We start from the raw sequence: 27,880 nt of genomic DNA, 5'->3' as shown, positions 1-27,880 counted from the left end.
CTACATCGCATTCCCTTAAAAAGGCTGTAGTCCACTGAAAAGTCTACAGTTATCACTAATTGTATTTTAAGTTGTAACTTTATACACCTAAGGATTGGTGTGCTCACAGAATAATTATAACCGTAATAAAACATCATGCAAAATATTTGATCACCGTCGTATCTCCATTTTCCGCAGACCCAAAACCAATAAGATCGTGTGTTTTGATCTAAACGGAAAGCCTCAGGGTCGAGGTCACTACCTCACCAAAAGTTGTAACTTAAAATCACTACGCCATATAAAAATTTAGTTATAAATCTGTGATTTTGTTTTTTAAAACGAAAGCTGAAAGTTCGGTATAGAATATGTTTCTTACGGAATATGTTCCGATGGTAGCTGGTCTTGTATGAATTTCTGAGCTATAAAATGAGTCGTGGTCTATTTTTTACCGTAGCGTGTTATTTGTGTGCGGGGAAGGACACACATTAACAATCTGCATGTGTAGAATGGAATTTTCCACTCCAACAGTTAGAAGTTGATCGTGCTTCCATTTGCGGTCTCTCTGTTACGCGGGTGATCTGTTCGGACGTTATCGCTGAAAAGGTGAGTTTTGACAGTTTTATTTTGTTTTACTCTTGCAGTATAAGGGAATAGAATATTTCTTTTTCATCTTACTTTCATATTTTGTACTGTTTGCGTATTTTTGGCCAATATTTTGCAACCATGGCCAATTTAGATCGAACTTTTGATAGAATCTACAGCCAGTCATTTTGCCCCGCCCCCGCCTCGCGCTCCGTCCGGTGCGGTAGTGATGTCCCGTTGCTCGCACGCCGCAGCAGAGACCCGCGCGACCTTCAGCCGGTACAGTCGCTGTTCTTTTACCAGCGCCGTTATTCTCATCTTTCCGGTGTGTTCTTGATTTTTCCATTGTGTACTATTTCGCCATATCAAATACCCAAACTGTATCATATTATTCATATTTAAGTGAATAATCAATTCAGTCATCATAACTTGGCATTTTTAACCCAAGCAATCACAAAGAGGAAATGTATTCAATATTTTCACTCATCTGTGAAGGAGGAGCTTTAATTCTTCATGATGTAGTTATTTTATATGTAAATCAATTTTACAAAAGCATTTGAATTGTAGGGGCGGCACGGTGGTGTAGTGGTTAGCACTGTCGCCTCACAGCAAGAAGGTCCTGGGTTCGAGCCCCGGGGCCGGCGAGGGCCTTTCTGTGTGGAGTTTGCATGTTCTCCCCGTGTCCGCGTGGGTTTCCTTCGGGTGCTCCGGTTTCCCCCACAGTCCAAAGACATGCAGGTTAGGTTAACTGGTGACTCTAAATTGACCGTAGGTGTGAGTGTGAATGGTTGTCTGTGTCTATGTGTCAGCCCTGTGATGACCTGGCGACTTGTCCAGGGTGTACCCCGCCTTTCGCCCGTAGTCAGCTGGGATAGGATCCAGCTTGCCTGCGACCCTGTAGAACAGGATAAAGCGGCTAGAGATAATGAGAATGAGATGAGATTTGAATTGTAATCAAAAAAAAATTTCCACAGTGGAGGCCAGATAAAGCAAGATACTATCTTTATTCTTATTAAACATGACAAAAGAAACATTGAGTGTTGGGTAAATGCAAAAAAAAATAGTAAAATTAGAAAATTTATTTTTTGACCATAATGTCCCAAATGAGAGACCAGTTTCTGAGACAGACCCATATATAAATATCTCATCTCATCTCATTATCTCTAGCCGCTTTATCCTTCTACAGGGTCGCAGGCAAGCTGGAGCCTATCCCAGCTGACTACGGGCGAAAGGCGGGGTACACCCTGGACAAGTCGCCAGGTCATCACAGGGCTGACACATAGACACAGACAACCATTCACACTCACATTCACACCTACGCTCAATTTAGAGTCACCAGTTAACCTAACCTGCATGTCTTTGGACTGTGGGGGAAACCGGAGCACCCGGAGGAAACCCACGCGGACACGGGGAGAACATACAAACTCCGCACAGAGAGGCCCTCGCCGGCCACGGGGCTCGAACCCGGACCTTCTTGCTGTGAGGCGACAGCGCTAACCACTACACCACCGTGCCGCCCAAATATAAATATCTTATGGCAAATTATTATGGCATGTTATAAAAAATAAAGAAAAAATCTGAGTCCGAATGCAGTTAATGTACGAGTCCAAGTCAAGTCGCAAGTCCTTAAAATTAGGGCTCGAGTCGTGGACTCGAGTACTACAAGCCTGCAGTATATACTCTTGTAATTGCTCATCTTGTCCTTTGAACTACTTATATCATACGTCATATGGCATCAGAGTACATTTTATTTTTTGAGTACTATTTGAAAGTTAGCTTTTGTTTGTTTGTTTTTTCAACTATTTTTTAAATTTCTGGAGCAATTTTGTAAAAATGTTTCTTGAATGAACAGAAAAGTGCCTGAAAAGTGACGTTATGTCGTTAACTCTTGTAAGCAGTTCATTTCTAACAGTTGGCTGAATCTTAAATGGCTATAAAGTGCACTGGGTTCATACGCACACGCACACAAGTTCTACCATCATGCAGTTATTTTATTTTGTTTTATATCCCTTATCAAAATATTCCCGTGCAGGGACTGGCCAAGGATGGCTCACGCGACACAAAATAGTTCCGCCACTGATGAAGCAATGTATCTTGTGATGTCAAAATAAAAAAAAAAATGGATATGGTGTGAGTCAGTCACGGTGTATCCTGGATATAGCATATACCGATCGACGTCACAATTTCAAGCTATACGGCCGACTCGAGTCACAGCTGTGGCTCTGTGAGCATTTCTGTGTATGTAGATCTACGTATCATGATCATGCCTGGCGAGCAGGCTTGTAGTACTCGAGTCTGACTCGTGCCTTAGTTTTAAGGACTTGTGGTGATTCGGACTCGTGCATTAACTGCATTCGGACTTGTAAATTGGAGACGAGGATTTTTTTGGAACACGCCATAATAATTTTGCATAAGATATTTATATCTAAATTAATTTTGTACTAATTTCGTGCAAGAGTGTCACACCTGCACGCCTTGGCGCGTGCATCAGATAGACTCTTGGGCGCACGCGCCAAGCAGATTCTTGCGTCGTAAACAACTCGCATCTGCACAAGATTAAGGCGCAATCAGCGCGCCGATATAAAAACTGTGAAAACACACTTACTTTGCGAAGTATTGAGTTGCAGTGCTGATACATTACCAAGGTTTCCTGATTTCCTGTTTCTCGTCTTTGATTCTGCCGAGTCTACGATAGCCTGTTTGTGCTTTGCTCGACCTACCGTATTGCTTGTTTCACCGTTTTACAATTTCGCCTGCCGTTCTGGATTGTTTACCATCTTCACTAGGATTAATAAACACACCTTCTGCACTTACATCCGTACTTACACTCCCTGACAAAGAGAAGCACATTCACCTGTTCATACGTCATTTTTCAGGAACAAACTAACATTAATGGCGCTAAAACAGCCACCGACAGATGGTGCGGGTGGAGTCTTGTTCTCGGACTCGACTCAGAATTGGACTCGAGACTGGACTCGGACTCAAGGTTTAATAACGCGACTACAACACTGCTGGTGATTGCACACGTGCAGATTGAAGGGACGGTCGTGCCGATATAAACAACAAACATGGCTGCCTCCAATGAGTTTCTGCCGAGATTCAATCTTAAAAGGGAGCTGAAGTCATTTTTAAACTCGCTTTATTTCTTAATTAACGTGTTATTCAGTGTCGTTTTCGGTTTTAGTAACCTTATATCGTGACTCGTATTGGCAACTAATTGTGATTTAAATATTATACTTATCGGCCTATTCGGTTTTTAGCCATGCTGAATTTAGTTCGTTTGGTTCACGGCAGGCGTCGCTTATCCGCGCAATCTTCACGAGACTTGTGCGAGACTTCGAAACGTCAAGTGTCAGCCAGGTGTCGGCGCCGCCATTTTGAAAACTGTTTTCCAAACGAAATGTTGCACAAAAACAAGTTGAAATGACGATTACTGCCTACTTTTTTCAAACTTTCCTGATTGCTATCAAAACAAACAAAACTTCCGGCTTGATTACGTCAGCATTCGAAAGAGGGCGCGCCCGTCTTTTGACAACGTTGGCAGATGTCGGCCACTTTGATTTCCGCTGTACGTTTTACTTCCGTCCTACGATGTCTCGCACAGGTCTCGACGAATCTCGTTTACGGCCATTGCTTTGACATACGGACTGATATATTACAGAGCATATTTCAAACACTCATAACTTGCTATAGCAGCGACAAAATAGCGATCAAAAATGCATTCCGATATTTAATAAACTGAGATAAATAGAATTTTGATGATAAAAAAAAATTTGCCTTCAGTTCCCCTTTAGGCGACACGGTGGTGTAGTGGTTAGCGCTGTTGCCTCACAACAAGAAGGTCCGGGTTCGAGCCCCATGGCCAGCGAGGGCCTTTCTGTGCGGAGTTTGCATGTTCTCCCCGTGTCCGCGTGGGTTTCCTCCGGGTGCTCCGGTTTCCCCCACAGTCCAAAGACATGCAGGTTAGGTAAACTGGTGACTCTAAATTGACTGTAGGTGTGAATGTGAGTGTGAATGGCTGTCTGTGTCTATGGCCAAGTTTACATTAGACCGTATCTGTCTCGTTTTCTTCGCGGATGCACTGTCCGTTTACATTAAACCGCCTGGAAACGCCGGGAAACGGGAATCCGCCAGCGTCCACGTATTCAATCCAGATCGTGTCTGGTCCAGTGCTGTGTAAACATTGAGAATACGCGGATACGCTGTGCTGAGCTCTAGCTGGCGTTGTCATTGGACAACGTCACTGTGACATCCACCTTCCTGATTCGCTGGCGTTGGTCATGTGACGCGACTGCTGAAAAACGGCGCGGACTTCCGCCTTGTATCACCTTTCATTAAAGAGTATAAAAGTATGAAAATACTGCAAATACTGATGCAAATACTGCCCATTGTGTAGTTATGATTGTCTTTAGGCTTGCCATCCTTCCACTTGCAAGTGGTAAGTGATATGCGCTGGGATCACACACACAGCGGCTCAGTCCCGAATCACGGCTTGTGCACTTCACTCGCGCACTCTGTGAGCTGCGCAGGGCCAGAGTGCGCACCCTCCAGAGGGCACTCGCTGTTCAGGGCGGAGTGATTTGGAGCGCAGGATGCCTGCGGAGCCGAGCGTATCCGTGTATTGGTGTTGCTGTGTGCACGCGAATCGTTTTAAAAACGTGAATCTGATGATCCGCTGATACGGTCTAATGTAAACTTGGCCTATGTGTCAGCCCTGTGATGACCTGGCGACTTGTCCAGGGTGTACCCCGCCTCTCACCTGTAGTCAGCTGGGATAGGCTCCAGCTTGCCTGCGACCCTGTAGAACAGGATAAAGCGGCTAGAGATAACGAGATGAGATGAGCTCTCCTTTAACACTTTTAGTTTGGAATTTTTTGGATGAGGGATATAAATCAAATATACCATGCACTGAGAGGCTCCGATTGAAATCAAGGATTCTCTTCGGTGACTGGCGTGATACTATTTTGTGAGGGGTGTCACCTCAGAGAATCCATAATTTCAACCAGAGCATGGATTAATATAGTCTATGTAGTGAGCATATACAGCATCCAGTGAAGAAGGAGTATATGTATATGTATTGGAGGGGCGTGAATTTTACAAAAAGAAAAAAGTCTTGCGCCTTGCGAACGATAAGCTTAAGGTAAATATCCATGACAGAATCATTATTGTCGCACTTTTACAAGTTATACCACTTCTTTGTGTATTTCTTTGCGATGCTCGTACAACAGCGTCGTTGAATTCTTGACTCTGATTGGTCGGAAGGTGTTAGGACAATTTATCATTTTTATAACTACAGCTTTGAGAGTGAGTAGTTTCAGTTCAGTATGCATAACAGGTTTGTATTAATGCGTCATCTGTAATGCAGTATGTTATTTGTATTGTATCTAAGACAATCAGGAAACAATTTTTTTATTTTTTTTTATTCAAACACACGTAGTAATCACTCATTCACGGCATGAACGAGTTGATTTGATTTGTCTGCATTTATGAAATAAATGTGCTTCATCATTGAGTCTGGAGTTGCACTGCTTTCTCCGCCTCTCCTGCTGTTCGAGCAGAAAAAAGGCGTACATGACTAGCTCCTCTGCATCTGGCTCCCTTTTTTTTTTTTTTTTAAATTAACTCACATCGAAGCTGATCAGAGGAGTACTTCCATCATTAATGCACTTATTTAAAAGGTCATAGGCAATGGCCGTAGGTGAAACGTAGAATATCAGCTTTATTGTCTAGAAGAACGACCCAGAAAGCGAATTCAATCTTCCTGGTGTCTAATTTGCACCCTAAAATTGAATAAAACGGTTAAAATATACTGTTTTGCTTAATTTCCGAAGGTTTGTTTACATCTCACTTATGCGCATTTTTACCGCCAGGGGACCGTCATCGTGACGTCATTTAAGCCAAACAGACCGGGAGCAGCTCTGTGCTTACCTGTGAACCGAGCACACGTGTACGAACTTTGGTCGTGAGAGGTTGTGTAAAATGTCTGAAAGTGATAGCGATTTTGAAGTAGGAACTCTCCAAATTGAATATCGAGAGGTGAAACCATATATGTATGAACCTATGGCCACTGCGAAGCAATCGGTGAATGTGGCTCACTGGTTTGACCGTGCAGCCTCGGAATCGGACAGCGACTCGGCCGACTCTGATTGCAGTGACCCCGGACCTCAACAAGACTCGCGCCCAAACAATTTATCCTGGTAGTTATGATAAATTCCTACTTTCGTCGTAATACTACATAAGAGCCCTTTTGAAGAATAATTAAACTGCCCTCCCTCGTGGATATAGGGAACGATTACTGGACAGTGCGCCGGTAGGCCACATTAGCCTGCCATCCGCGGCATTATACTATTTATAGCACGGGCGATTGCTCTAAGACAACGAGGGAGGCTCAGCCTCCTCTAAAAATGACGAACATCGTGTAGGATGAATTGCGCTAGGCTTATGTTATAGCCGACCTTATAACATTGCTATTTCAGATCCAGAATCATAGAAATATATGTGCTCAACCCAACTACAGTGCAAAATCATTCCCTTATAACTTTAATGTGTGCGTGAGTTTTTCCCCCTCGTGACAGCGCGATGCAGCCCAGCCTCAGTGGACTTCAGTGGCATTTGGGAGCTATGCGCTTTCAATCTCAAAATGCAAGACGATTATTGGACAAATACTGCGAAAATGCCCGCCTACGGACTCCGAGCCTCAATCAGCCAGATCAGAGGCAAGAGTATGGGCAAAATTGATGTTTTTTCTTTTAAAAGCTGGAAATATCGTAACCGACCAGCCTCCCCTGTTTGAAAGACTACCAGCCGCCACTGGTTTATAGCCTACTCTAAGCGAGAAATATCCCTTTGTCTCATTTCCACAATGATTGTACAGGATCCCTCAGGATTCTTGACTCGTCAATTGCAAGCAAAAGTAAAAATGTTGACCTCCAATCTTCTCCTTTTTGCCTGAGCGTTGCTGCTCCGTTTCTTCTTTGACTGCTTGATTTTGTTTCATGCACACAATCCACTCTCTCCGCCTCGTCTCCTCTTCCGGAAAAAAACAACCCTCTTGTTCCACCTCTTCTCCTTTTCCTGAAAAAGTCAACCCTCTCGCTCCGCCTCTTCTCCTTTTTTGAAAAAGCCAATCCTCTCGCTCCGCCTCTTCTCCTTTTTTGGAAAAAGCCAACCCTCTCGCGCCGCTTCTTCTCCTGTCTCGGAAAACGGTAAAAACTTCTTCCTGAACCGGTCCCGTTGTTACGGTTCACTGCACAACAATAAGGCATGTTTTTTCTTTGGAAATTCCCGAACGCACGACTGCACTCAAGCCGAACGGCAATGCAAGTAAACGGAAGTGGACTCAACTCTAGCGGGCTGTTTGTCTTGAATGACGTCACGCGCCGAACGGTCACGAAAATCACCGAACAGAAATTTGCCGCGATCCGCGCTGACTTATTTTAATTATTACTTATTAACAATACTTCTTGGGACCAGAAGAAAATTACGGAGGGTTTTTTAACATCTAAAGTTTCAAATGTGCATAAATTGAAAACCGTTGCCTATGACCTTTAAGCCGGTTTAGGAATGCGTCGCTGCGTCCTGCTTCATTTGTCTCGAATCCTGAGCACCTAGCACGATGCCGATCTTCATCTGATTGTATAAATTGATTGAAAATAGGTTTTTGAGAAAGAATGGGTTACTTTGCATTTAGAGTGCCTTGGCGCTAGATGCTTGACCTCACTAATGAGATGTGATCATATGAAATGTATTGTTAGCAGAGCATGAGACAGACATGCCAAACTCCAGGTTTGATCTCGAGACCTTTCTGGCTCTCGTCTGTGTGGAATTGATACATCGGTATGCGCCGAGACATGATAACTCATCGCTTCTCACTCAGGCATTGAAATTCCACCCTTGTAGCGGATAATGATATGCACGAATGGAAGAGGTTTTAATCCAGCACTGTTTGTTTGCAGGCTCCGGTGTCAAAATTGCACAGTCCTCAGAGAAGATGAACACTCCTTAACAGAAGGGCTAACGACGACATGTCATTGGCGCGCCTGCTAGCGGATGCGTTATGCAAATGCCGTGCGGTAAATCATTCGTTTTATAGCTTCAGAGCTGGTCTGTATGGCGCACCGTATTCTTGACACGCATCAACGTCAGCGAATTCTGCGCCCTGTCAGGATGCTCCTCTTGGGTGAACAAGGAGAGAGAGAGAGAGAGAGAGAGAGAACAACATTTACAATTCCGCAACACTTTACTCGCTTTGACACTTCTCTCTCTGTAGATCCACAAGTTTTGCCTGAAAAGATGAGACGGGAATAGCAGATGAACCCAACTTGAGGGTAAACATGTATTATACTGCGCCAGAGACAAAAACAGCTCCCAATCCCAGTTTTGTTGACTCGCACTTAGCTAGTTCACTCAGGTCAGGAGAAGCCTTAGCAAGAGAAAAATACAATGATTTCATTTCTCTCCAGAGCGTCGCTTGAGTAAGGCAAGGGCGTGTGAACACAGTTGTTGTCGGGACTCGCAAACATGCCGGGTGCAGTCACCTGAGGATTAGACTGTTTGTCTGGTTGGCTAATTTAATGCACAATGGCAGGTCTAGACTCAGCTAATTGCATGTGTTTAACCTGTTTTATCCACCTCTTTAAAACTTTGCAAAGCTGCACGTAAAGCCGAAAAAGATTTCTTCAACAAAATATGTTTGTTAAGCCTCTGATTAAAGAATAAATTCCAAGAGATAAAGAGAGATTACTCAAGGGCCTGATCCTCATCTGTATTGGTTGTAAAGGATGACCATTTACATGTGGTGGGGGTTTTTTTCTGCTTCTTTTGCTGCTTTTTCTAGGTTTGTGAACTCTCTAATTCATTGGGTCAATTGGCGAAATTGGGGAAGAATCTAGAACTGTGATGATGATAATGCCGGAATAGCTTTGGTTGATAAAACAGAGGAAGTGTAGCTACTTTTGAGACTAGAATAGATGGTTTCACCAAATTGAGACAGTTTCTTTACCTAGTGTTGGAGTCGAGATCACCTAAACCAAGACCAAGCCATGACCAAGATCAAAGGGTATCGAGACCAAGACCAAGACTTTGAGGGGTTGAAATCAAGTCAAGACCAAGACCAAGGCAGGGCGAGACCAAGTCAAGACCAGAACCAGACCAGGGTCTATGAAGGAGGGACGGAGTAGGGAGGGGTGACCGCCGTGAACAGGAAGAACAATTTCAAATTAGAAATGAGTCACATTATTGGTCGCATTTGAAGCAGGAAGTTTTCCATCCAGTCACAGTTACGATGTTAACAAATAAATCAGACAACGCACAGGTAATTTAGTGAAATCCCCGCAATTGTGGTCTTGACCAGGCTTGAAATAAAATCCAGAGTCCTCTATGTCTGAGACCGAGTAAAAATGCAGTCGATTCCGAGACAAGACCAAGACCTTTAAAAAGTGGTCTTAAGACCAGACTGAAGTCCTAAAACCGTTACCAATTGTAAAACATCCAGCTCCTCAAGCTCCTGTTGTAGCTCGTTTCAGGTGTTGTGTTTTTATCCCCTGCTGGCCGAAAGGCCCGAAGGGGGATTATATCGTGGCGATTTCCATTCATCTGTCCATCCGTCCGTCCCGGGAAGGGTGTTCACCTTGTGAAATCAACTCCTCTCACAATTATTGGAGGAATTTCACAAAACTTGGCAGGATTATTTGTTATATGTCTGTAGTACGTCTTTTGCAATTTCGTTAAATTGGGTCACATTTTACCAGAGTTACAGCCCTTGATTAACAAAATTATAATTTGACAATTTCATGAGGGTGTACGTTCTTCTGAAATCGACTCCTCTCACAGTTTGTGGAGGAATTTCACCAAACTTGGCAAAAGCCTTTGTTATATGACAGTTATACGCATATTGAAATTTCGTTTAATTTGGGCAAATTTTACCAAAGTTATGCGCTTGATTATTAACAAACTTGTACTTTGGCAATTTCATCAAGGTGTGCTTGCTTTCTGAAAACAACTTCCCTCACAATTTTTATCCCTCACTGGCCGAAAGGCCCAAAGGGGGATTATGTCATAGTGATGTCCATCCGTCCGTCCCGGGAAGGGTACTCGCCTTCTGAAAACAACTCCTCTCATAGTTTTTGGAGGAATTTCACGAAACTTGACAGGATTCTTTGTTATATGTCTGGTAATACACATGTTGCAATTTCGTTCAATTCAGTCGCATTTTACCAGAGTTATGGCAGAGGGATATTGTGCTCTCAGAGGACGCTTGTTTTTGTTTGTTTTTCATACCATTATCCACTGTAAAAAGAAGTTTTACGCTTCTCGAAGAAGTGCTCGCGCTTCTCGAAGAAGTGCTCGCTCTTTTCTAACAGCCATGTTTAAAGTGATGTCCGAGAAATGCCACTCTCTTGGGTTTTGGATGTCATTGAGTTCCTAGCACAGGTACAGTACAGCCTGCGTAAACAGGTACAATACGGTCATAAGGTCAAGCAAAAAGTACACAGCCCCGCCTCTTGTATCGAGCATTAAATCGATGCTTAAGGACAAAGCAAGCAATTCAAAAAATTCTTGTTAAGATATCATGTCTTTGGTCCCTCCTGGTTTTTGTGGCACATAGACAAAGATGTATGAAGAGATTTCACAGGGATGCGATTTTTCCGCGAATTCGCGGAATTCCGCTTTTTTCACCTCAAAATTAAAAAAAAAAAAATCCGATTTTTCGCTCAAAAATCCGCATTCATATCCTATTCGTTCCGACTTTCAGTAATTCCGTCATTGAGATGAAACGAGGTACGTGATTGGCCCATCGCTCTGTAACAACCAATGAACGCGCTTGTTAGATAGCTGTACGTAAGCTCGCTTCAAACGAAGAGTTGAAAGATGGCAGCCTCCGTGATCGAGCGTAAAGATGCACCTGATCATCAGTTTGGGGTGTGTTTTTAAAGTAAATAAACATGGGGAAGAAGAAAAAACAACCCAGCTCATTTCTTTCCCCATAATAAGCCTGTGAGTGGTGATGGTGTCACTGCACGTGCGACGGAGTGACGAAGGTTGCCGTGGCAACGGGGCCTCGCGCCATCTGTTGCTTCCTGGATGCGCATGCGCACGCTATGAAAGCTGTGGAGAAAAGGTTAGCATCGGAGGCTAAACCTTCTGAGGAGAAAAGAAGGGGCGGTTTTTATTTCAGTTTGTTTTAGTTACGTCCGAAGAAACAGCAGTTTAAATCACGGCTCGAGTTTACAAATCAAAATGGTTACTCAGTGAAAACAAAACAAAAGCTAGAGAGAGGGGGAGTGGTGGGAGTTTAACCCGGGAAAGTGAGTCTGTGAGGCGGCAGTGATGCTGGACCCCTCCCGCCTCCTCTCACTTTACTTCCGAGTCTCTGCCAACTTCATCACAGATTATTTCACCTTTTTCACTCGAAGATAGTTTTAATTTTCGCTCAAAACTTTTCCCACAGCGTGGATGTAAGGTAATTATACACAATTTTGATTTGTTTATTCAATATTAAAATGTTAGTGCAAATAATACATACTTGCCAACTTTTCAAAATTCTCATGAGGGAGAAAAGTGCATGAAAGACATTTTCAGTTGGCCGAGGGTCTGATGCGCGGTTGAAATGATAAAAACAGTGGAGCCCAATTAATTGCAAACACATTTTTTTGAATGTTGTTTAGTGAAAAAGTTATTTTTATTCTTGCATATGAAAATCCTCAAGTGAGTGAACACTGTACAGTTCTGTATATGAGTCAATTTCACAGAAAATGTTTTTTTTTTTTTTTTGTCCGGACATGTTTTGTTTACATTTTGAGATTTCTAAAACCTTTTTATGGTCTCATATGATAAAACATTATCAGTTCTACCTTACATTTCAAAATTTGACTACTTTGGTTCATAAATGTGCATTTTGTAGCAAATTTTAGGGTCGAAAATGAGCAAAAATGGCTGTTCCACTGAAAAGAGACTTTTTTTTTCCAGACATGATTCTTAATGTTAGACAAAGGTGGAATCGAAACTTTTTCATGTTCAACGACAAGACTGTGGAAACCACAATGGACATATGATGTCACAAATTGAAAATGCCATTAAGAAAAGATATTTTTCAATTTTTTGTTAATTTTTGTACCTGTCCCAGAGGTTTGTGTCAGTTCTGTTACCGTGATGAATCACATAACAAAAATAAATGCTCCCAAAAGCTATTATTGAAATTATTTGTTGCCAAGGATCTACATATTCTCACCTTTTATATGGATGGCAGAATGAACTGAATCTGAGAATATTTACTTAAAAATTTCAGTTTTGGTAAGTAGTCTATGCATGACTAATTTTTTGTGTCAATCCTGTTACCCTGTCTAAACGGGGTGTGCAGTAACTTAATCAAATATTAGAAGTTGCCATACATAAGAAGCAAACCGGGAGACTACCAGGAGCAATAGAGTTTAATAAATAATGGTGGATGAATTCTTATGTTGCATCATGTTTGTTTGAAAAGGCACATTTAGGTATGTTCAACTTCTACAGTAATTGAAAGTATAAATTTTGTTTTTCCTTATACAATTTTCTATTTATTCTAATGCAGATTTAATTTAGAATGACATTTTTAGGTTTCATGTTTTGGCTTTTTGTCAGTTAAGAATCATTGAATTTACTATAGGGGCTCAGAGTTGCATGTTGACCATTAAATTGGCTTGAATTTGTTAATCATGACAAGTTTTTTCTTGTGTGTTTGCTTGCCATTTTAGTACAATTTTTAAGTCAGAAAACCCCAGAACCCAGGAGCTTCGGGGGGCTTCGCCCTCCCTTGTCCCCCCACCAGGGCACTGCCCTGGACCAGCTGGGGGCCTGCGGCCCCCAGACCCCCGGCTAAAATTTTCAGATAATTTCACCAGCCCCAAATCACATCCCTGATTTCATCGTAAATATTTCTTCAGTTTCTTCTCAAAGCCAGCTTGTGTTTGTAAAAATGTCAGTACCCCAGAATTAAAAATAAATAAATAATGGAACTACCAAAGTTCAAGAACCATATCTATCTCTACTTGAAGGTCATCAAGGCTATCGAAGAAGGCTACCGTCTTCCGGCACCCATGGACTGCCCTCCAGGACTCCACCAGCTCATGCTGGACTGCTGGCAGAAGGAGCGAGCTGACCGGCCCAAATTCGACCAGATAGTCGCCATTTTGGACAAGATGATCCGCAATCCCAGCACGTTGAAAACGCCAGTGGGAACATGTACAAGGTAAAGAAAAAAAAAAGCTACGTTCATCAAGAATCTGATTGTCATACCTTCTAGCAGCGCTGCCTGAGGTTCTGTGCTCATTCTTCTATGATCTACGAGATTGTCTGTCTGTTATTACTATCCCTGTTTTTTGCTTTGTTTTTCCCGTTGGTGTAACTGGATTTAACAGACAATCCCTGTCTGTCCTGTGCTCAACATGTCCACTTGAATAAATCCCAGAAAAAATCAATATGGCGACACCACTCCCATGGCTTTATGGTCAACGGCAGGGCTTTAAAATCAATCGCCGTAATGAGAGACTTTTTTTTTTTGACCTTCTGTATGGGCACTGACGCCCACTGCGCTATTTATCAGTTGAAATCCATTTACGGGGGGAACAAGACCCGAGAAAGGGGACACAACCTGAGAAACAGCAGGGGGAAAGGAGCATAGTCCACTTAGCCATCACTTTAAGTGGGAGGGCTTTACCTTAGGGAAGGAAAATAACGACTTCCTGTCTCTATAGAAAAGAAGATAAATGATTATTATTACTGGAATTGTTATAAGGTGTAATTGGTCATTGTTGCGGCGTCGCGTCGTGCGTTCTTTTGAGCAAAGGCAAACTGATCAGATATCCCACGTGGCTCATTTTGGTTTTGGGTGATCACGTTCATTTCCTGTCATTTTCAGGCCCATCAGTCCGCTGCTGGACCAGAGCCCGCCAGACTTCAGCTCGTTCCGCTCGGTGGGCGAGTGGTTGGAAGCCATTAAGATGGAGAGATACAAAGACAACTTCACAGCAGCCGGCTACAGCTCACTCGAGTCCGTGGCGAGGATGACTATCGAGTAAGAATCAACTCGTGGACTCTTTCTTGAAGCAGACTTAAACGTCTCATCATGTCCACTGCTCAGCAATGGATATCACATACAGTCGCTGAATTGTTGAACTTTGTTAACTACGGTGCTACTGAATTCTCAATTCTGATTGGCCAGAAGTTGTTGATTTTTTTATTATTATTGTAACAACTTCTTTACAGGGATGTTGCACGTTCAGGTTTCTCGAACATGACTGCATATCAGCGTTAAAATCTAAATGATAACAGGAATTATTCTATCTACATTCACTGGATATGAGCAATCGCACGCTCTGATTGGCTACTCTACTACTAGGCTATCGGTTCATATACCGTGAGTAGAGAAAAACAAAATGGCGGCGCGTCTTGTGTTGCTGAACCAACCGAGGACGAAATTAAAAACTCTACTCGAAAACCAAAGTATGGAATAAAAGTATTTGATTGTAAGAACATATCTTTTTTTTTTTTTCAATTTCATTGAACATAGCTGACAGCCGAGAAGGCGCTGAGTATTGCGTACGACTCGATTTCGTGGAATGACTGTTCACTATCTGGTCCATAAAATTAAACAAAGCGATAAATTTGTCATCATTAGTAAATTGCTGTTATATAAAAGAAATAAAACACTTCAGGATGTGCTATTATTGAAAAATAATCAACTTCAGGGTAGTAACAGAAACTCCACTTTATCACTCCACCTCATTGTTGATGACTTCCCAATAAAAGCACACTCTGGTTGTTTTATTCCTTACTTTTAAAAAGATATTTTCGATATATTCCGTGATGATGGAAAGTAGCTTTTATTGTCGTTGCACTTTTCATGAGGTATGTTTTGCAAGCTTGCAATTCTTGGAAAAAACACAAAAAACCAACACATTTTGCATCGAGCCCCCCCCGATCTCCGTCCACGCCTGTCGTGCTGCCGTAAACACGGCTATTCGATTCCTGTCTCTTCTCCATTAACAAAATAATATACAAGTCTATAAATCTTGTATGTTCTGCCATGGTGATTTATGAGTGTGTGTTTTCATGTCGGCAGGGACGTGATGAGTTTGGGAATCTCGCTCGTGGGCCATCAGAAGAAAGTCATGAGCAGTATACAGACTATGAGAGCTCAGATGCTGCACCTGCACGGCACAGGCTTCCAGGTGTGACGGACGGTCGCCGGGAACCGCCCCCTGGGAGCGGGGCGGGAACTTAGAAGATAGTGCGGCTAATCCCCGCAAAATAAAATAAATAACACTAATAAAAACCACACGACGCCTCTCTCGAAATGGTGACTGTTCCAGAAGCTGTGGAGACAAGGACTTGTTTCTTCGTTCTCTGGACAAGGACATGAAGTGAATGTGCTGAATCAATGAATGTGTGAAAGGAAAAAAAGGAAGGAGAGAATACTACCTGGAAACACGTCAGTGGAGAGACAGAGCGTTTTCTAGCAATTTGATGCTTTTTAACTTTTTTTTTCCCCTTTCCCCCTGCTCATCGTCGATATTGACTTCACTAGAATATGGATATTTTTTACAAAAATAATGGACAAAAAAAAATGCACAAAGTAATCAAATCCAATCCATACAAACAGATTTCCTTTTCTTTTCTGATATGCTCCAGTGGGGACATTTACATCTTTAACCAACGCCACTTTTCCCAATTCCTTTAAGTTTGACGGTTTGCCTTATTCGATTTTAAAGTGTGGATTTGACAACAGGGTAACAAGTTGCCACCGTAGGCAGCAGGGCAGAAGCACGGGCCTCAGTAGGGACATAACTTCTGCTTCTTTGCTCGTAGCGAGTCGGAACCTCACAGTATTTTCTCTTCACCCGACTCCTCCGCATTCGCGGTCTTTCAGGAGTGTTCGTTGCGAGTGCACATCAATGTGGCCGCCGTACGGATAGCCGAGTTTTATGACTTGGCTGAAAGATATGAACTTCAAGAACCACTTCTTGACAACAAGTTCTACAGTTCCAATATTATTGTTTTTTGAACACTTGAATGCATCTTATTTTATTTTATTCCCCCATTCTGTCACCTGCCGTTTTTTTTTGTGTGTGTGTTTTTTTTTTTTTTCATGAGGTGTCTCCACGTAGATAGCACTATTGAAGACAGTATTTAATATAAAAATGGTTCAATCTAAAGTTAACTGTTTGGCGCTTTTTTTTTTTGGCAGATCTTTCCGCAAATCAGTCTCGTCAGCTCTGAGTTAAACTGATATTACCTTCAAACCTTAGAGGCGAATATAGACTCGAGGTACTTCTTCGGATGAATAATTCTCAATCTTTTTTTTTTTTGAACAGGAATCGAATTCTTTTTCTTTTTTCTTTTTTTTTTTTTGCAGAACATGCTTGTTCTTGCGAGGTTGTGGGAACTAGGTAAAGTAGATGTAGACCGAAGGTCATATATAAATATATATGAGTCTGGAAGTGATGGATCAGTCAGAGCAATAACTTACCGAGATGGTTCTTCTTTGTGATATTAAGGTGCTATGTAGATTTTTACCATTTTGGCTCGTCGGCTAATCACGGCAGAACTTAGGAAAGGGAAAGATGTTGGAGATGATGATGTATATCTGGGTTTCCTCTCTTTTCTGGGCAGCGGGGTAATCGAAAAACCACAAGAATGTACTTTTTGTGTGTGTGTATGTGTGTGTGTGTGTGTGTGTTCCTTCTTGATTAGAGAGCTCAAAGAAAGAGGAATTCGCTTTCTCAAACATGCGGTTCAAACCAGTTTCTCCGTGCCATCACATGCTGGTCAGTGCTGGAATCATTCCCAGGATCGCACACGAATCACCAGTTCCGCTTGTTTTTTTTTTTTATCGAGTTTAATTTCTACTGGATTTTATGGCTGCCCTAAAATTATACAGGAAGAATAACCATACTAAAATGATTATAAACTTGCAAAATGGGTTTTATTCGTTTGGGGTTTGGCTCCAAAAGTAAATAAATAAACAAACAAACAAACAGAAAACACATGCAGTGTTGAGTCCAGATGTTAATTTTAAAAAGCCATTTCTGAAATAACATGTTGTTCTGTCCATTGTGCTCTGGTGTAAAAGCCCTGACCCCAGGCGATGTGTGTGTGCGCGCGCGCTCTTGGATCAGATGATGCCCCTATCTCCGCTCCATTGCGCTGGCCTCAGCACTGGATCAGCTCCAGCCCTTTTTTGTTTCCCCAATCGAATATGAGTGGAAAGGCTTTTGGTCAGCACAAACCACTCTGGCTCTCATGCAAGCGGCGTATTTTCTCCTCACAAATTGTAAACACTTGCATAGTTTCCTCCTCTCATTTCTCTCTCTCTCTCTCTCTGTCTCTCTCTTTGTCTCAGAGCCCACTCCAGCCTTTAGGGCCAGCCAGTTTGAGATTAACGCCAGGGTTCAATCGATTCTCATTGGAGGACATCGCGACGCTTCAATCACAAATCTGCTGTACTTTTTAATGCTCGACAGTAGGACGCGGGTTTGGACATGGCCCGTACTCTTCATTGAATCTTGGCCTATACAGTACCTTGCAAAAGTATTCATCCCCCTTGGTGTTTGTCCTGTTTTGTCACATAACAAGCTGGAATTAAAATGGATTTTTGGAGGGTTAGCATCATCTGATTTACACAACATGCCTACAACTTTAAAGGTGAAAATAGTTGGTTTATTGTGACACAAACAATATTTAAGATGAAAAACAGAAATCTGGAGTGTGCATAAGTATTCGCCCCCCAAAGTCAATACTTTGTAGAGCCACATTTTGCTGCAATTACAGCTGCAAGTCTCTTGGGGTATGTCTCTATTAGCTTAGCACATCTAGCCACTGGGATTTTTGTCCATTCCTCAAGGCAAAACTGCTCCAACTCCTTCAAGTTAGATGGGTTGCGTTGGTGTACAGCAATCTTCAAGTTATGCCACAGATTCTCAATTGGATTGAGGTCTGGGCTTTGATTAGGCCATTCCAAGACATTTAAATGTTTCCCTTTAAATGACTCCAGTGTAGCTTTAGCAGGATGTTTAGGGTCATTGTCCTGCTGGAATGTGAACCTTCACCCCAGTCTCAACCCTCTGGCTGACTCGAACAGGTTTTCCTCCAGAATTGCCCTGTATTTAGTCCCATCCCTCTTTCCTTCAGTCCTGACCAGCTTTCCTGTCCCTGCAGATGAAAAATATCCCCACTGCATGATGCTGCCACCACCATGCTTCACTGTAGGAATGGTGTTCTCAGGGTGTTGGGTTTGCGCCACACATGACATTTCCCATGATGGCCAAAAAGTTAAATTTTTGTCTCATTTGACCAGAGAATCTTCTTCCATGTGTTTGGGGAGTCTGCCACATGCTGTTGGGCAAACTCCAAACGTGTTTTCTTACCGTAAGTAATCGCTTTTTTCTGGCCACTCTCCCATAAAGCCCGGCTCTGTGGAGTGTACGACTTAAAGTGGTCCTATGGACAGATACTCCCATCTCTGCTGTGGATCTTTGCAGCTCCTTCAGTGTTATCTTTGGTGTCTTTGTTGCATCTCTGATTAATGCCCTCCTTGCCCGGTCTGTGAGTTTTGGTGGGCGGCCTTCTCTTGTCAGGTTTGTAGTGGTGCCATGTTCTTTCCATTTTGCTATAATGGATTTAATGGTGCTCCCTGGGATATTCAAAGTTTGGGATATTTTTTCTAGAACCCAACCCTGATCTATACTTCTCCACAACTTTGTTTCTGACCTGTTTGGAGGCTCCTTGCTTCTCATGTTGCTTGCTTAGTAGTGTTGCAGAGTCAGGGTCCTTCCAGAACAGGTTGATTTATACGGACATCATGTGACACTTTGATTGCACACAGGTGGATCTTAATCAACTAATTATGTGACTCATGAAGTGAATTGGTTGGCCCAGTGCTTATTTAGGGGTTTCATACAAAAGGGGGTGAATACTTATGCACACTCCAGATTTCTGTTTTTTCATTTGAATTATTGTTTGAGTCACAATAAAAAACAATGTGCACCTTTAAAGTTGTAGGCATGTTGTGTAAATCAAATGGTGCTAACCCTCCAAAAATCCATTTTAATTCCAGCTTGTAAAGCGACAAAACGGGACAAACACCAAGGGGGATGAATACTTTTACAAGGCACTGTAGGTGTCTTTTTGGAAATATTTCATGAAATACACCCTGATTTTATTCGAATTTAACACCCCCCCCCCCTTTTTTTTTTGGAAGATTCCAAAGACATCAGCACTGTTGATTGTGTCTGGTTGGAGGAAAACTTTGTATATGATCTGATTGTAAAACTTGTACATTTTTTAATTTATATTGTTTCCTTTTGTTTCCTCTTTCTTTGTACACCTTTTCCTCCATAGTGAGCTCTGAATTCATTGAAAATGCACTATATTTTTCTATACCGCTTGCAAATGTTTTAGTTTACCCGGATGTACATAATTTCTCATGTAGGACCAAAGACGGCCAACCAGTTTCCATTTAAGATTTTTTTTTCTTTGATTTAGTTTCTTTTTTCCTGTCTTTTAGGTTCAAATGTACAGTAAAAGAAATTGTCCGTTTATTACAATTTATTATTTATTTTTTTCCAGCGATGGCAGGATGGAGAGTTCGAGTCATTGGTTCGAAAAAAGTATTTTCCCCAACTGCAGATCTGTAAAATCATTTTACCTAGATTATTTGTTGTTACATAGACCGTTTTTCTTTTCTTTTCTTTTTTTTTTGCTTTGTAACCTTTGTAATAGACTGTACATATATTTTTGGAAATATAATACAATCTCTATCGAGATGTCCAAGTTTGAATTTGTTTACGCCTCAGTGTTTTCTTCCAGGTTGAAAGTTGTCCTTATTAAACATTATTTTCATATTGGTGCTTGTGTAACAGTGGAGTGATCGATACACGAACACATAGAATTTGTGGGAAAGAGACGGAGCTGCAGAATTAATATCCCTTGCGTGTGTGTGTGTGTACAATTTGTGAACACCCTCTCTGACCAAGCCTGGGATAGTGTCATTAAAAATACATTATCCAAATCCTCTAACCTGGGAGAGTTAAGCAAGAGTTAAACAAAGCAGCACTAATGGATTTATAAAGATTATATCTCTGCAAATATATCAATATTTGTTTGGTTAACTCGGGAAGACTAAGGTTTCCATAGGTGGGTGGAATGCACTGTCTAGCAAACATGCACTCCAGGAGTTATTGTGTTTTTTTTTTTTATATATATATAGGAGACGCTTGAAAAACTACTGCTTTCTCAGCACATAGGATGGAAAAGATGCACGCTTGATTCTGGGAATGTTTGCTTTCGTGTCTAGGAGAATTTGCAAACTTCTTTCTCATGAGCCAATTGCTGGGTTTCAGTCACGTGACTTTTCTTAGTGGAAGGTTTTACCGGAAGTGAAATAGCTGGTGGTCTAAGCAGATGCCGTAGTGCAAACAACTAGCAATGACTTATCAGAGTACGCTTGTAATCTAGAAGCCACTGCTGGCTTTAGATATATTCAGAAGATTGCTATGTGCAATGGAATCGACCCCTACAGTCTGGGAAAGAAGGATTTGTCATACGATCTCAAAAACTACCCTTCAGTCGAGTTCCCCGACATCTCAAACTATCTGGTGTTGCAGACGTCCTTCTACACCACAAAACAGATGAACACATGGAAGAGTATGGAGGCTTACAACTTTTTTTCAATATGGCTGGGTAAAGGACCTCACGATCAAGTCGCTGCCGAATGAATCCTGTTTTGTTTTTGCCCTTGTAGTGTTCACACATGCAAACTCCTCACCTTTCGGCGAAATTTGCCGTTTTGGTCCCAAAATAGGTCACTTGTGTGAATCGTGTAGATCCGAAGAGTTTTTTTTTTTTTTTTTTGGGGGGGGGGGAGGCAGGCTACAACGTTATTGTTGCCAGACATTTCACTTACAAGGTTACAGCCAGTCGAGATAAACAGTTACTAACACGCGCTTCTTTTCCATTGGAGTTCTGATCAGCTGGTGCGCAACCCACTGCTGGTTGCCAGTCCTCGCTTACGAATATTCCACAGATTCAGACCGCAAAGTCACCTTTTTATAGAGAGATCTGGCAACCTCATCTCGCGACTGGATCTGAACATACCAATGGAACAGTTTCCAGCGCGCTCGGGGGTGAATAACCATGGGTGGATCTACTGGGGTGGCATAGGGTGGCAAATGCCACTCTAAAAGAAAGCCTTGCCACCCCTGCTGCCACCCCAGTTGGCAGCAACGAATTCAAAGAAAAATTACGGCCAATTTGACATTTATGTGCGTGAATTTCCAATGTCTGACTGCGGCGAATGCAGCACGAGATAACGCTAGAGATTGGTTGTTTTGGAAAATTGAGAGGTGCGAAGCGAGGGAGCCAGGAGTCGCGAGGAAAGGAGACACAGGAGGACAGAGGTAAAAGCTGATTAACTGTCTATCAAGAAATGAAATTATAATGAATGAACAGTGCTCGCATAGTTGTGATGCTGATTTTGAGAGGATAAAAATCAGGTTGGAGAACGTTATTTAGCTAACTATACATGTAAGGCCAAAAAAAAGTGTTTCTCCGGTAACCCGACTGATCGAGAATTTCCGCGTCGAAATTGCCGACCGTAAAGTTTTTATTACAAATTTCCCTCGATATTTTAGTGTAAGTGGCGTTTGTCATAATTTTTTGTTTCAATGTATTCAAGTTGTGAAAGAAACGATAAAAAGTAAAATGTTTCGCCACTTCTATCAGCCTTCCTGCATAAACATGGAAGCGCACTTGTATACTGAAGGAGGAAGGGAAAACTGAGCCGAGCCACCATTTTGAATCCTCATTCAAGGCTGTAATGCAAATTGCTTCCTCTTCAATATACAAGTGCACTTCCATGGCAGGAAAAACACTACGTTTTGCCGCCTATGTAGTCCCCTATTTATACAAATAGGAGTCATTCAGGATTCAGCCATGTTTTTGCTCGGTGTTTTTGCTCGACCACAGTTCTACAGTAGGCTAGGCCGGCTGCTTTTAATGGAACTACCCTTACGAAAATTAACCATGGTTTTACTATGAAAACTAACCATGGTTTTACTATGGTTCATAGTTATTCATGGTTTTCATGGTTTTTTGGGTAACCATGAAAACCATGGTGCATTTTACCTCAATGTTCACTTAAATTTTTAGGTTCTAAGTAAATGTTAATGTATCTGGGCTGTTAATCGAGATCCTTCTCTACAGCATTGACTTGGACGAAAGCATGGTAATACTACAGTTAGTGCATCCTTTTAAAAACCATACTATCCCTTTTTAAACTAATTTCGTAGTTACTATGACCTATTACACATACAACTATGATGCTACCACAGCTACTGCAGTACTATGGATAAACCACAATAATGCTATGGTTGGTTCATAGTACTTAGAATCACCATGAAATACAATAGTAGATCCATGGTTACTACCATGGATAAACCATAGTAATACTATGGTTGGTTCATAGTACTTAGAATCACCATGAAATACCATAGTAGATCCATGGTTACTACCATGGATAAACCATAGTAATACTATGGTTGGTTCATAGTACTTAGAATCACCATGAAATACCATAGTAGAACCATGGTTACTATCATGGATGAACCATAGTAATACTATGGTTGGTTCGTAGTACTTAGAATAACCATGAGATACCATGGTAGAATCATGGTAACTACATAAAAAACATGGTAAAACCATAGTAAACCATGGTAGATTTTCTAGCCTAGGACGTTAAACCATATTTTCACGTTATGTCTTGATAAGGTGTTCTCACGTTATTACATGAAAATATCATAACGTGATAATTTCGTATCATGAAATAACGTAATAATTTTGTATCATGAAATTACGTGATGTTATTACATGATAAATATGTTGTAAAAACATGATAACTTTGTTAAAATCAATACTACGTTAAAACATTAGCTGAAATTTTAGTTCTAACAGCCACAGAAAACATAGCACAGCGGGGTCACAGGGAGTCTCTTGACTCTGAAAAAAAGGTGTTTTTCTTTCTATGTTAAAACTGTCCAGAAACGGTATAGACCTCATCTGAGAATGTGTGTTCTTCGTGAACAATAAAAGCATGAGATTAAGTTTGTCTGTATGAGTTTGTAAATGGCAGCCCGTGCCCTTTTGTAGTGTGTACATACTATTTGTCGTCAAATTGTGATAACTGTGATTAAATTCAGTATATATACGTCTGTAATATGTTGCCACCCCTCAAAAATTCCTGCCCCCCTCTTGCCACCCCATAAATATTTTTCTAGATCCGCCCCGATTTCACATAGGTGATGTCTTGAAGAAAATTGACAGACAGGGATTGGCCAGGTGTGTCCTCTGGGGTAGGTCTGTTAGATAGCACAGGCAGCAATATATACCTTTTTGTAAATAGCCCACTGTGTTGTACACAGGGGTGAAAATTAACTTCACAAAATATCAAACTTTACCGGCCACTGACAAATAAATGGTACAATTTACCGGCCACTCAACGGTAACTTATTAAGACATGTTTATGGAAAGTTATTTTGTACTGTATTAAATTCAAGATGTCACTGGTTGCAATTTTTTTTGTAACGTAGACTACGAAATGTACTTTTGCGCGCGTGCCGTGTGTCCGTGCACCCTTCTCACCTTTTTCACCCCGACCAGTTTGCATGCCTGAGTAGTGTTGTTTGTTTTTAAGCTTTTTATTTGCACTTCATCTTTACAATGAAGCGCTGCAAATTGAAGTGTAAACAAACAACAGTTGGCTTGATTTTCACTTGTGTTGGCTCTTATCTCTCAGATAAATCATTCACAAAGATCATCAGAAACCCCTTTAAAGACCTGGATCTTCGTTAAACACGATGGAAAAGTGATCACGGCGCATTGTAACTGTACGGCTAGGTAAGAATTTTGTCGCGACCTTCATGCATATGGACTTTGTGAAGAGTGAGGAGGAAACAAAGAAGCAGCTGGGGAGTTTAGCGCCTTGTGACTAAAAATAGTACCATAAAATAACGACACATAACAAGAAAAGTACTTGGAAAACACTAAGGACATAGCTGAGAGGGAAATACAAACCTTTCACCAAGTGATCACTGCAAACTCGAGCATGCTTCGATTTCAGCGAGAAGTTCAAAAGCCACCTTTCTCGACATCTTTTTGTGAAATCCTGTGTTCGTTCACCCTTTTATATTAGTTCACGGGGAGCCCTAAAGAAACTTTTATCAGCTTCACGGTTTGATCGATTCAAGCAACCTAAAACAACGCAAGCGTAAGGCATTTTTCACGTGAGCAATGTACCTTCTCCGTACAAATGCTTTGTCAACTGAGCTTTGGTAGACCACCAGCTAAAGTTTTGAATAACTAGGTGGATGTGACATCACATGAAACCCGGCGACAGAAAGAGGGTGTAGGTATGGTCTCTGATCAGGAGGAGAGAGCATAGTAATGAGAATTCTGACTCTTTTCAGTCGAGTCAGATCATTTGGCTCAGCTCACCAATAAGACTCGACTCGACTCTTTTGGATCCTTTACTGTTTCGTTTGCAATATTTTGACTGGTGAGACTTGCATTTGATTTAATGAAATGAAGGCAGCATGTAATGTCAATGAAGACAAATAAATTCACCCAAAGGAAGAGATCAGATGTTGGAAAGATGTTACAGAAACATTTTTGATGCAAGTCGACTCTGAAGAGTCGACTAAAAGCGTTGAGTCGTTTGCAAACGACACATCATTCGTACAATGTGAAAGAACATCAGTATGTATCCCAGTCACACTTAATCCTCCTTAAATCCTCCCTCCACCAAATATACCAAGCCACGTTTACTACCTCTGATGCGAACAAAAGTGTGTAACCTGATTCCATGGCTGTACAAGTGCTCGCTGATGGACGGCTGGTTTGTGCCGGGCAGTGATAACATTTCACATTTCAGGGTTTCTCTTTTTCCTCTGTGAGGTTTTTATACAGAAAGGGGTTGCTTTAAAGAGTCACATTTGTATATAAAGCAAGCAAAAGGACATAGGCACGATTAAAGAGAGTGGAGAACTACACTATGAGAGAGAGTTCTTCTTTTGGAAAAGGGTTCAAGTACTGAGACAGTGCATGATTGATTGATTACACCTGGTGTAAAGTCCAGAGTACTATTGGGGACCAAGATTTCCAAGCATATGTTTGGTATAGGGTGGCACGGTGGTGTAGTGGTTAGCACTGTTGCCTCACAGCAAGAAGGTTCTGGGTTCGAGCCCAGTGGCTGACAGGGGCCTTTCTGTTTGGAGTTTGCGTGTTGTCTGCGTGGGTTTCCTCTGGGTGCTCCGGTTTCCCCCACAGTCCAAAGATCTGCAGGTTAGGTTAACTGGTGACTCTAAATTGACCGTAGGTGTGAATGGTTGTTTGTCTCTATGTGTCAGCCCTGTGATGATCTGGCGACTTGTCCAGGGTGTACCCTGCATCTCGCCCACAGTAAGCTGGGATAGGCTCCAGCTTGCTTGCGACCCTGCACGGGATAAGCGGCTACAGATAATGGATGGATGTTTGGTAAGTCATGTTGGCGTCAGGATTGCGATTGATTGGAGTATGAAGAAAATCAAACACCTCATATTAATTTAGATTATTATATCCAATTGGGGTGATTATTCCTAGGTCACATGACCATAATGTGTACAGTATATAGGCCAGGAACTCACTACCTTGCCTAACTTGCATTAGTGCTGTGGTACTTGAGACTGGTCTCAAGACCACTTTTTGAAGGCCTTGGTCTTGTCTCAGAATCGACCGCATTTTTACTCGGTCTTGTCTCGGTCTCAGACATAGAGACTCAGGATTTTATTTCAAGACTGGTCAAGACCACAACTGCAGGGATTTCACTAAATTGCCTGTGCATTGTCTCTCATTTATTTGTTAACATCATTACTGTGATTGGATGTAAAACTTCCTGCTTAAAATGCAACCAAAAACATGACTTGCTGCTGATTTGACATTTTTCTTCCTGTTAATGGCATTCACCCCTCCCTACTCCGTCCCTCCTTCACACATCCTGGTCTGGTCCTGGTCTTGACTTGGTCTCACCCTGCCTTGGTCTTGGTCTTGACTTGATATCAACCCCTCAAAGTCTTGGTCTTGTCTTGGTCTCAAAACACTTTGCTCTTGGTCATGACTTGGTCTTGGTTTATGTGGTCTTGACAACAATAACTTGTATAACTAATCCCCAAAAGTGTTTTTTTTTCTCTGATATACTGTAACATAACCTTTACCATTATGTCAAATCTGACTGGATAGTATCTTACCTAGGGGTTATTTCTAGTGGTCACTTTATAGAAGGTCATATGTATCTAGAGAGAGAGAGTTAATGTGTGTGAAATTATTTCCAAACAAAACCTGGAAACATCACGTGATCAGCTTAGTGTCCCCTCAATAGAAATACACCTGTTCCTGGAAGTCCCAAGAGTTGATTTGAGACCAAGCAGAACAAGCAGCATTGTGAAGCTCAAGAAGTTCAAAATCCAAGCAAGTCCAAGACAAAGTGTTGACAAGAAGTATCAGGATTTGGTTATTTAAAAAAATAATTACAATTTCAAATTTATGCAAGCAACTCATCATTTGAGTTGGACCAGACCATCAGATGGTGGGTTGTATGTTTTGCACCTCTGTTCTTGAAGAACCCTTAAAGGTTATGTTACATTACAGGTATTTAGCAGACACTCTTAACCAGAGCAATGTACAACATACCCAGAGCAACCTTGGGAGCAATTGGGGGTTAGGTGCCTTGCTCAGGTGTCTTGCACATTAGCCATTCCTGCTGGTTCAGGTAATTGAACTGGTGACCTTTTGGTCCCAAAGCTGCTTCTCTAGCCATTAGGCCATGGCTTTGCCTATATGGCTTCCCCATAGGCGCTTCCTATGTAAAACCTTACAACAGTCTGTAAGATGATTTCCTTTTGGAAGCTATGTAGAAACCATAACTGAAGGCTCAAGTCTCCATGTTTCTATATTCTTATAGGTAGAAGATGCTCTAATGATAGACCTGTGATTAAAGAAAGTGCCTGCTTACAGTGCATGATCTGAGCTCATGCTGAAGAAGGGCTCGTATAAACATTTTAAATTTTTGCTTCCACTTCTGTTACCATTTCCATGACTGTATATTGTCCACTAGTTGTCCCATGACCTTCGGGTCATCCTGTATTGTTGGTTTCAGAGGTGATTTCTTAAAATGTTTCCCCAAACATTATAATTACTGTCTGAAAATTCTAGTCCACCACTAACCATATGACCGAGTGGCCTAGTGGTTAGCGTATCT

At 41.7% G+C, this 27,880-nt stretch overlaps 1 protein-coding gene across 5 annotated transcripts in view; it reads left to right on the top strand.

Moving 5' to 3' along the window:
* Positions 1-18,169, top strand: part of epha7 (eph receptor A7) — a 164,190-nt gene extending 146,021 nt beyond the window's left edge. For 4 of the 5 annotated variants that reach the window (XM_060913959.1, XM_060913957.1, XM_060913958.1 and 1 more), the window contains exons 15-17: positions 13,593-13,786; positions 14,456-14,611; positions 15,659-18,169. In XM_060913959.1, the coding sequence (XP_060769942.1) occupies positions 13,593-13,786; positions 14,456-14,611; positions 15,659-15,773 (465 nt within the window). In that variant the 3' untranslated portion in view covers positions 15,774-18,169. Of the gene's footprint in view, positions 1-13,592; positions 13,787-14,455; positions 14,616-15,658 lie in introns of those variants that run through there. The other variant, XM_060913960.1, reaches the window with a different exon arrangement.
* Positions 18,170-27,880: the final 9,711 nt, after the last annotated feature.

This window comes from Neoarius graeffei, chromosome 2 (assembly GCF_027579695.1).
Source record: "Neoarius graeffei isolate fNeoGra1 chromosome 2, fNeoGra1.pri, whole genome shotgun sequence".
Taxonomy (NCBI): domain Eukaryota; kingdom Metazoa; phylum Chordata; class Actinopteri; order Siluriformes; family Ariidae; genus Neoarius; species Neoarius graeffei.
Note: the sequence above shows the minus strand (reverse complement) of the source record. Positions and strands in the feature narration are given on the sequence as shown.